This window comes from Manacus vitellinus, unplaced genomic scaffold, assembly GCF_001715985.3.
Source record: "Manacus vitellinus isolate BGI_N305 unplaced genomic scaffold, ASM171598v3 scaffold_3_pilon, whole genome shotgun sequence".
Classification (NCBI taxonomy): domain Eukaryota; kingdom Metazoa; phylum Chordata; class Aves; order Passeriformes; family Pipridae; genus Manacus; species Manacus vitellinus.
This window is the reverse complement of record NW_021940535.1, coordinates 7,677,739-7,689,189: the sequence shown is the minus strand read 5'-3', so window position 1 is coordinate 7,689,189 and position 11,451 is coordinate 7,677,739. Positions and strand designations below refer to the sequence as shown.

Genomic DNA, 11,451 nt, shown 5'->3' with positions numbered 1-11,451 from the left:
AAGTCAGTATTTCCAAACTTACCTAAATTAGTCACCTGCAGTGAAATTCTGTCTCCTTTGATTTCCATTTCAGTTTTTCCATTTCATTGTACAGGATTAAGATTTTTCCTATAGTCTATATTTAGGCACCTAAATTTGTGGTCTGTTTTTTTAAACATGTCAAACACACCCAATTCCCACTAAAGTCAACTGATGGTATGTATATATGCTCAGCATTCCTGGCAGCTGGAATGGATTTTGGATCTAATTCTGCAGGTGTTGCATGGAGATAAATTTCTGCACCTGCCCAGAATTGGTGGTAAGGCCACATTCAAATGCTGACCTTTGCATATTTTAACCCACTGCTCAAAGCTCAACCAATGACCATGTAGGTTGTTCTTCCCCCCCCCTGAACTCACCTATCCTATTATTCCATTTTTATGTATGCCTCTTTGTTTTAAGCATTCTAGCTTGGCATCTATGTCTCCAGCTTGTGCTAGCATATATCAAGTATATAATTGCTGCCACCAAAATCACTCCTGCATATTCAGCCTTGAAATTCATGCATGTAAACTTCATTGCAATTCTTATAATAACAAAGATCAACATACTGACACAACAAATTGTATCTCCTTATGTTAATCTACACAGAACTCTTTTTTTTTCTGAGGTAGACCCTTTGTTTTATAAACACCAGGATTGGCAAGTCTAGCCATTAGTTTTCCTGTAGGAATTCTTGAAGGTCTTTCAGATTTCTATCATGAGCTCTTCTGATTTTAATGCAGGTGATCTTATGTGTTAAATGAAATTGAAATCAGAATGTGTTATCTATGCTGCCTCATCCAAGTACACCTTGGAAGAACAGCATAAATACCATCTTGGAGTTATGTTGATTAGGTTTATATCCCCTTTCTATTCTAATACTTCATACAGCAAATGTTAAGTCAGTAAACTTACTGCATAAATAAAAGCATCTGCCTCTTCAGAGTAAATGTTACTTTCTGATCAGCAAAACTGCAGAGAGAGAGTTGCTTTGAGAAGTTCATTAGTAGTGACAAGGGCTATTTATTTATTTATTTATTTGGTATCAGAGAAAGATTAGAAATATGGTGTCAAGTGATAAAAAATTATCCACATGATTACTGAGCCACATGAAGTCTTATCTTCTCCTTCATACTGTATAGTACCTGTCAGTTATGTTTAGAATAAAGCTTCTATTCCAGTTTTCATAACAAGGCTATATTACAGCAAAAGTAAATTTTACTTTTAAGACTTCTACAGATCTGCTTCACTTTAATCTGTCCTTTCAAAAAATATTGATTTTTCAATTAGATGCTTAAATATATTTGAAATTAGAACAACAGAAGCCAGCCTGAAGTGCCATAAAAAATTAAATGTGTGCTTTCAATGCATTTTTCCTACACAAACCCACAAGATCAAATACTAACACTGTAAGCATATTTTCATCACACACATAAAAATAATCACATAATGCATACCCACATGCTTAATGGTAAACTATGCTTTTGAACACTCTGAACAAGGGCCGTGATTCCAAAAAGTGGATAGATTCAGCTCCAGTAGTTGCTCACCGAGATGTCTGCCAGAAGTTACCATCCCTCTGCTGTTCCTCAGCTGCTGTGTCTGGTGAGCTAACTCACAGACTAACTCACTAACTATTACACCTACTGAGGAGAGATGCTCCATGCAGCTCTCCAACTTTTGGCAGGGAAGCAGAGCAGTCAACTGCCACAAGGAGTCAACAGCTCTGACAGCCAAGGCTAGTTCTATCTAGAATTGCAAATCAGAGCCCAAAGATAAAGCTCAGTCAGCTGGAATATGCCTACCTCATATTAGTGCAAACCTATGCTCTATGGCTTACAGTGACTTGAAAGGAGAAGCAAACCTCTTAACAGTAAAGTGCAGCAAAAAGGTCTATGTAGAAAGTGACATGATTTTTTAAGTCAATGAGTTCCAGATTAATAAAACATGCCGACCAAGCCAGATTGCAACCCTTGTCGTGCAGGGAAAGTCTTTCCTTTTGGAAATGTCACTCTCATACTTTTTTAGGGTTGATTTCTTTCTGGCCGTGTCTTATTTTAGTGGCCTTTTTGGGGCCACTGATCAGTGGGCTGGTATTCTTGGTTGATGGTTTCGGGGCTCCAGTCTGACCACTGCGTCCTGAATTCTGGTTCTTACTGCGGGCAGTTCGCCGCTTTTGCTCTTGCAGTCTCTGCTCCCATCTCTGTAGAAATGCAGAACGCAAAGAGGATGAGTTAGGGAAGGACATAACCATAAATAATTATGAGTTAACGCTATCCCAAACCACTGATACTAGTGCTGCTTTTAACAGTTTTGTGCTCTATACTGCAAGGCCATTGACGTCAACATGTTGTGATTATTTGCAAGGGGAACGTGATGCATGTTCTTGGGTGGAGGGAATTTCCGTGATACCAATGGATGGAAATAACAACTGCCCGTCTTGTGTGCATGCTGCAAGTGCCTTTTCAGAAATCCATGGGAAGTGGCACCATGCCATCAAAATGCCAGGATCAGCACGCTGGAACTCCTTGGCAAGTCCCTTCCTCGCTGTCTTACTGAATGTGTTACTTGACTTTTCCTCAGAAAAGTCTGCAGAAATCAAATTATCCTTTCACAATATATATCTAAGCAGACAGCTACAAGGGGAGGTGGTACTTATGTTCTGGTTCTGCTTTTCCGAGGTGGGGAGAGGACGTGGCATGAACCAGCTTATGTTACGGACAAGTATTGGAAATGACCACTGAAATCACAATATTCAGAGCTGCAATGACATAGTTGTGAATAATGCATCTGCAGCTTTATTCAGCAGCATCCCTGAGAAATTTTGAAAAACAATTAGATCAATGAGCCCACCAAAGAGAAGAGCTGTCAGATTTTCAAAACCCAATAGTGCAGTGGTTAGAAAACATGTTTTTACGTTGGGTTTAAGTGGTTAGGTCTCTAAAATGTAGAGGGATCCACAACACCACAGCAGAGATTTCAGTCTTTCACCTCTAGGAACAGAAATACCTATTTTAAGGAAAACAAGGCAAACAATAGAAACTCCTAAGGACAGGGGGTTTACCCAAGTGATCAGAGCAAGAGAATTGCTCTCCAGCTTCCCAGTTTAGTATCTCTGCACTGACCCTGTTGCAACTCAGACTCTTGTCCTCACTAGAGAAGAGACCAGTCATGCTGTGGTTATGTTAACAGCTGTCTTCTGTGGTTCACAGACAGCTCAAAACATCCATTTCAAGCGGTAACTCGAGGCAAAAGTCGGATGAAAGTCTTCACAGATGAATGATGGACATTAAAATGAAGACACTATGATACCAAGCTCCATACTCACTTTGTGTAGTCATGGTCATTTTATGCATCTTTATAAAAAAGAACTCTCAGCAGTCATTTGTTTAGTTGTGTCCCACTCAAATATGTTTAAATGAGGATTCAGTTTATGAAACTATTTATATCAGAAGAAATGATATGTGCTTTGAGAACTAATTTGTTTGGTAGTCATGCATCTATTTGACAGTCTGAAAATGAATGCCCAAAGATCTTTCAAGGCACAATCAGAAATGACAAAACAGTGTAAGGAGACAAATAAAACACACCGTGCACCAGTAACAGGCTATTAAGTAGACAGCTAAGGGATTTAAAGAGTCTGAGCCATATATCAATATTCTTCTGAATCCCACATGGTATCCTCTGCAATTGCCATGCATTTATTTTTTAAAGATTTAAAGCATGTTTTCATTTCAACACATAGGTGTCATATGAGTAAGTGAAAATGGCATGATATAAGCATCAAAAACAATTCCCTGCAAGAAGCTGGTCTGTAATCTAAAAGGTTCTACTTAAATATTCCTACATCGTTTGCCAATCAACTTATAACTAAAATAAACATACACATGTGTCCTCAATGCTCTGAAACCTTTTCTGAATTCCAGAAATAACTTTCTTCCATCTCTAAAAATGGGAGGAAGAGTCAGACATTCTCTTTCCATTATAAAGACGAATTTACAAGTAAGGAGTGATATGAAGTGATATCCTGAAGCCCCAAAAAGCAGGGGCATCTGCTGCACCTGCCACCCAGGTCTCTATAGAATAGACTTTTCCTTCCAGTGTTGCTTGAAACCAGAGAGAGAGAGATAATGCCCAATACTTTCAATTGGCCTTTAGTAGGGAGTACCTGGTGAGAAGTCTCTATCTCCAGCCTGCAATCTTTAATACACCAAAGGTCATTAATCCAGTGCAGTGAATTTCAACTTCCTTTCTTAGCTAATGTGGACTATATACTCATCTGCATATCACCTATCTGACAACTACCACCTTAGCAATGATATGAAAGAAATTCCTGGAGTCATTATTGTAATAAACCAGAGTTCACATAAAGATCATCCAACCAGATAAAATAAAAAATAAAATAGAAAAATATTTTAGATACCCTAAAATGCAAGACTAAAATTTTCAAATTTTCAGTTATGTAATTATGAGGTCTGGAAATATTCAAGTGAAAATAATAATAACCAGATGTGTTATGGATATCTGAAATTCATAAAAGTTAATCAATGCTGAAGTAAAACAAAGCTGTTTAACTTTTTATCAAGAACATCAACATTGTTTTCTTTGCTTGTATTTACCTTAAATCTTCTGTTTAGTTGATCCTTCCATTTTTCAACTAGACATCCATCAAGAAGCATTAACCTGAAAATTAAGAAATAAACACAAGTTACAGGTATTTCTGATTTTGATTCCTGAGATGCCATTCCAGATGATTTAACACAAATTGAGGTTGAAATGCACCCACAGATACTGGTACAGAGAATTTCTATGTAGGGATGATAGGTAGAAAAAGAGTTTTCTCCATCCCTAAATGCTTTCTAATGGATTTCTACGTGTTTATAGTGATACTCCCAACATTCTATTCTAAACTCTGTAAAACCAGAAAATAGTGTTCAAAATAAATCAGACTTTACAGCCAAAACTGCAGTGCACAGCTAGTACTGAGAAACATTTAGGGCCCTTTGTGCTCACCTGCAGCTATCCTGCAAAGGAAAATTGTCCTGTTGATCTGTTAACAGAAAGTGATGGGTTGGGTAACATCCCATGACACTATTGAAATATATATATACATATATTTTCACTTATGCCCGCTATATGTTTCTCTGTGTGTTTGTGTGAAGAGTAGATTAAACTACTGTATTTTACTTCTGAATTAAAAAAAAAAAAGAGGCTGGTTCACATGCACCACCTAATAAAAATGGTAACATAATTGTCCGATCACTCACAATCATATCCATTTCTACCTACAAATACATGAGGATGGCATTATGTGTTTCCAACAGTAAATGCTTAATGAGTGCTTTAAAGAGAATTTGGAAGAGGTATGGGTAGTGATACTTGCCTACCAATGAAATCTGGCTAGCTATTGTATGAAAACATTGAGTCTAGGTGTTATGAAATGAACAAAATAGTTTCTTCTAAAGCACTGTGTTGCCATACCTTCTAAGCACCAACCTAGAAACAAGTTTTGGTTTGGCTTGGATTGGTTGTTTATTTGTTTGATATACCAGGCCTTAATATGCCCTAATATAAATTCCGTTAAAATTCTGGAAGGTTTTACTTAGACGTCAGTGTTGGCTGGACACATCTAACTATCATTACAAATGCACACAATTTCACACAGCACTTTGCTGGCTGGAGAAGTTTACACAGTGTAGCAGGGCCTGACCTCCAGTTCCCATGAACAGTCTTGCTGCTCCTGGTAGTTCAAACACAGCACAAAATGCTGCCTCTCAGAGTCATTAGCCACGGTGCATCCACTTTGACCAAACATAAAAGGCCTAACATGACTGCAAGCCATGGAGAATCAAGATCAACATGATATACATTTACTTTGCTTTCCGAGGAGATATTAGAGAACTAACAGATAGGATTGAAGCTAAGGCCACATTGTAATAAATGAAACCACAACATGGTGTACATTTGATGCAGCTTCTGTTCAGGTCAGATTATTGAGTGAAACCTTAACGCTACTGACAGGCGTTTTGCCATTGACTTGAGCGGAGACACAGCTTCCACCCATTTTGCTTCTGTCATTTTAAAAAACTGCTGTAACTCAAAACCTTCTGTTTGCATGCCGCTGAGTTCAACAGGAAGCACATATAATAGTTTATGTTTCTTTTTCAAATCCATTTTAGTACACTATATGAAATTAAAAACCTTGGTGACCTTTAAAAACAGTCACAAGATATCTAGTAAATCGTGTGTTTTTCCATAGTAATGGAGATGCAGATTGTGATCTTTGACTTTTGAAATCTCCCTTTACTGACAGCCTCCAGAGAATCCTCTCCAACAAAGCTCTGCAGCCCAGAGCTTCTCCAGCACAGTCTAGGTCATGATCCTTCTATGTGACTCAGAGCTTGTATCCCTAAAATGGCTAGCACAAGTAAAAGGTTCTAGCTTAATCTTTGTTAAATACAGCAAAGTGCTGTGCAATAATAAAATGCTGTGCTTGTTAGCTCACCAAAAAAAAAAAAGGTTAAAGTAAAAAGGTATCAGACAGCAACTTTTAGAAATACCTGGAAAATGCTTTTGAAATATCAACATAAAACTAATTAAAAATATGGATATGGCACATCATGTCCTGTGTGTAGATGTTCTGTGGTCCTTACAAGTGTGTGTGGTCCATCAACATTAACATCACCGTATGCGAAACTAGCCTGCACATTTTGCAGCCAGCCTTGCCTCTGACCCACAGCACACAGGCCTACACAGTACCTACCACACCACAACCTGTCCTGCTTTCATCTGCTGCTACTGGTACACTTGGGGTGCTAATGGGGATGGGATGTCCCCTTCTGCCTCAAGGAACCAGAGAGAAAAAAGAGCCGTGATTCATCAGTCCTTCCCCTCCAGACTAGCATGCTGGATTTCCTTCCATGCCTGGGGCTAGGCTGACTGCCACATGAAAGGTCTAGTAACGTTAGTTTTGCTTTGTTTTTTTATTTTAGTCATACAGCAGGACTGGCAAGCTGCTCTGAGAGTATTTGCTTTTCATCTGCCATCTGGGAGCTGGAGCTCCAATGGCTGCAGCTTTGGCTGGTCCCAGTACAGCTGTGGGATCACAGAATCACAGAACATGATGAGTTGAAAGGGACCCAAGAGGATCACCGAGTCCAGCTCCTGGCCCTGCACAGGACCCTCCCCAAGAGTCACATCATGTGTCTGAGAGTATCATCCAAATGCTTCTTGAACTCTGTCAGACTTGGTGCTGTGACCACTGCCCTGGAGAGTCTGTTCCAGCACCCAACCACCCTCTGGGTGGTTTCTGATGGCATTGGTCCAAAGAATGGACAGGCCAGTGGAGAAGGCCTGGCTCTGACTCCCGCAGCTCTGTGGCAATCAGATGTATATCATCTCCTGCCCACTCCCTTGGGGTCGGTGAAGCAGAACTATGCCTTCCATGTGGTTCTTCCAACACAGACCATCATCTATAGCCACCATTAGGCTTGTAGCACATGAAACAGCTCATACCAATGAAAAGCCTGGAAAAACACTCCTAAAGAGCTAGAGATGCCTAAACTGCTTCATGATGCATTAAGCAAAATGCTGTCAGCACCTAATGCCACTAGATATTATGCTCAGTGTCTGAGCCAAGTTTTGTAAGCACCACATTTGTGGCACAGAGCTGAAACTCATGAAGGGGAAAAAGTCAATTGCGAAGGTAATCAAAATATGTACGTGTATGTATGAGTTATCCTAAGAAAAACTATCAGCAAAACATGCTTATGACGAGGAAGGAAACCTTGCTCATCCTCCTTTCAATCTCTCATAGCCAACTATAGCACTTTCCTACACCACATCTCCACAGCTCACCTTGAGCGCCACTCATAGCACATGATGAGAACATCCTGCTTCGGTTGAAGAGGCGGACATTGGCAGGAGGAATTTGTAAGAAGAGGCACTTGGGACAGAGGAATTGGTGTTGAAGATTTAAGTATGTCTTTGACTTCAACCACAGTTGTTATCTCATTGCAGTTCCCTCTTTCTACACTTTTTACTTTAGCGTGAATGACTGAAAATAGAAAACAGATGCATGAGAACAATAAACGGTCTTAGAAATTTAAACACATCTCAAAATAAAATAAAACATATTAAATTGAAAGCTGTTGTTCCTGTTGTGAAACTAGAACTACTTCTTCGTGTGTGGGCATGAGCAGTGGCTTAGAATAACAGAGGCCTGATCCTGATTTAATTTTCAGTAGGACTGCTGACAACTGTGAAATTAAACATGTGCTTAAATCTTTGCCAGACCAGGCCAAGCAATCTCGCCTGGAATCACACACATGAACAGCTCCTTCAACTTGAACAACCCTTTGAATACATCAGACCCATTCTATAGCCACATCTGGTTATTTCCGATTAATAATGAATAATTTACCTCACAGACAGTTTTCATGAATTCGGTCTTTTCAATAACAAAATCATTTCCCTGCAGATGGCAATCAGTAACCATAGTCTTTTCTTAAATACAAGAAAGAAAGGAAAGTTTGAAACAAGTTATCAAAAAAGTAAGAGGCTTAGGATTGTGACAATTTACTCAATCTATACTTTTTTTTCATCTTTTGCCTTTGGATTATCCATCAGTAGTGAGATCCTCATATAAACCAGATACTGAAACAGCTTCTTCTGACTCTGAATACAGAATCATTTATATTTTTACCTTTCATTGAGGAAAACTCCATGTTTGGATGGATGTAAGGTGAAACTGTGTAGATTGCTCTGAGATGATCCCTGGCAGTACCCACCATGGCAACACTTCATCCCTTCTCTCTTGTGAGAAATACCAGATTAGAAAATTGAAGTGTGATTTTTACATGAAGGACATTGTCTCCAGGAAATGTCAAAACCAAGGTCTTAATATCCAAAAATTCATCAGTGAAAGAAGCATAAGAATTGTAGGGACCACAGTGTGGTCAGCCTGCATCAATGCTGCCCCTGCCAGCCACCAGGTCAAAAGCCTTCAAATGAACTTCATAAAATTTGTAATAAACTTCACATGCAGAAAACAGGAGAACAGCATTTTTAATGTGGTCTGGGGTCTTGTGCTACTTTTATCAGGACATGTATAACACACACAAAACACATGAGAAATACCAGTTTTGGAGATTCACAATCCCTTTTGAAGTTTGATTGGAAACCAAGTTCTGACTAGTTAGAAATACAATTTGTCAGTATGTATTATTTTAAAGGATTTCAGAAAAAAAATGATTTTCAACTTGTTCAGTGTTGTCTTGTCTCTCAATTAATTTTCCATATAAACAAGTCTAGTTATTTCAGAGGAGGCTGAATAAAAATTTATCTCTCAAAAACAAAATCTTGATTTCACATATTCAATGGAATTAAATTTTGGACCCCAATCTATAGGCTTTACTCAAGGAACACTCCCACTGAAGGCACTGAAATCAGATGTATGTGACTAACACTTGACTTTCATTTTCAAACAGTCATTTTATATCACTGCTTTTTCATATATTTCAGACAACTGCCAAAGTTCATTGTCCCACCTAAATATATTCCTATGTACTGAGACAGATCAAGGAATTATATAAAAAGAATATGTCATATAAATGCACCAAAATGCTATAACAAAAAAACCCAAAAAAACTGTACAACTACCTAAGTTAGATATTTAGTTTGATTATTCCCACCGAACTGGGGTTTGGTCTTTTTTTCCATGCTAACAAAGCAAATAACTACAAACTTACTTTCATTTGATATCAAACAAATAGGAATTGAATGGTTATAACAACCCTACTGCAGAAGTGAATATGCCTCGAAGAAAAAACTGCCACCTGAGGAAAAGCCCATAAAGTGCAAAATACAATACTGCATATTAAAATCATAGTTAATAGGGGGTTTCTGTTGACAATACGGGTGATTAATCTGGCATTTATCTAATCTTAAATAGAGTTCTTCCTGACTCACACTATCAGAAAACCAAAGGGGGGGGGAGAGGGAGTCAAGGGGGAAGAGGGGTGAATACTTATTTGTATGGCCAATATGTCATGCAACATATAATAAAACTATCAGTAAACTCCTTGGTTGGATGGTGCAAATCGTCACTGAATTCACTTAATCTCTAACAATTCTGCACCAGACAGAGTTCTGGCTAGTAAGTAAAAGCATATATGAATTTTAAAACCTTTTTATTTTGCTACAGTTTTATTCATATTTTGTTCATTTATTTTACATGTTTTATTTAGGTGGAAAATATCTGTTTATTCTACCTGCTGGATGAAACCAGGAGCTGGCCAAACAAGAAGTGCTCATATTAGACGCAACTGCGCTTACTAGAGTGACCTTCACAGTAGCAAGCACTCTTTCTGCAGAGCAACCTGTTGATGTCAGTGCACATTACCAATGCTTCACTGCTTTTATCAGAAACACGCCATCACCTGCACAATTACTATTACTGCCTGCACGTGGTGTGTGCTAGAGGTGGGTTTTGGAAGAGGACAGCTAGTTGTCCCCGGGCAAAAACCCACTTGAAAAGGCTGTGGAGGAGTGGTCTACTTGTGCCACGCTTGCTGGATGGGGTATGGTGTGGGTGAAGCATCCACACGGAGCTGCCTGGCTTGCAGGGGACAGAAAGAGGGTGTGGGACAGGCAAAATGAAGCATTTTCCCCCATGCACTTACTGTAGCTGTAGTTCTTGGCCAGGTAGTTTGACAGCGTAGGCTTTGTCTTTTTGCACCTGCACCGCTCTTCAAAGGAAGAGAAGGGAAAATGGTTGAGGGGTGTCAGAGTGAGCCTGTCTCCGGGGAGGGGGAGGTGGGGGGGTCGCCCAAGGCTCACCCTGGCCACGGCTCCTGCAGTCGGGCTCCAGGGGTCTGTCCGGCAGCATCATGCCCTGCGTGAAGTCCGTCCACTTCATATCTGCAAACAGAGGCACGTCAGGGAATGAAAACTGGCAGGAAAGGCTCCGGGACTGAGGCGTGGGGGTCCCGCAGCCACACACACACGCACACACACACTGCGGGGATAGAGGGGGTCTGCCCTCCCGCTGCTCCCAGGGTGCTCACCCTCCGGTAGGTCGGTGACTATGGCCTCTGGGGAGATGCAGACACCGCGGTCGTAGACGGGGAGTTCGTCGCAAGCCAGGCTCTCGGGCCAGCTGTGGTTGTAGCGGCGCATGATGGGCTCGCAGCCGTCGCGGGCGCGCTGGCAGACGGAGCGGCACGGCTTGATGGGGTCGTAGAGGAACTCCAGGGTGCAGATGGGGGCGTACATGGCGCAGAGGAAGAAGGGTAGGACCGGGCTGCAGCCAGTGGCCACCAGTTCCTCGTACTGTTCGATGGCGAGGACGGCGTTTTCCTGGGTGCTGTGGTGGAGGTGATTGGGCATGCGGGTGATGTTCCAGGGCATGGAGCGGCACATGGGGATGCG

The 11,451-nt window shown here is 40.5% G+C and overlaps 1 protein-coding gene across 1 annotated transcript; it reads right to left on the bottom strand.

The window, feature by feature from the left end:
* Window positions 1-1,024: 1,024 nt before the first annotated feature.
* SFRP4 (secreted frizzled related protein 4) lies at window positions 1,025-11,451 on the bottom strand (the record flags this gene model as incomplete). Its single annotated transcript, XM_008925148.3, has 6 exons — window positions 1,025-2,224; window positions 4,641-4,704; window positions 7,879-8,077; window positions 10,704-10,769; window positions 10,861-10,941; window positions 11,088-11,451. Coding segments are annotated over 6 exons (963 nt in total), but the record flags the coding sequence as incomplete, so codon positions are not given.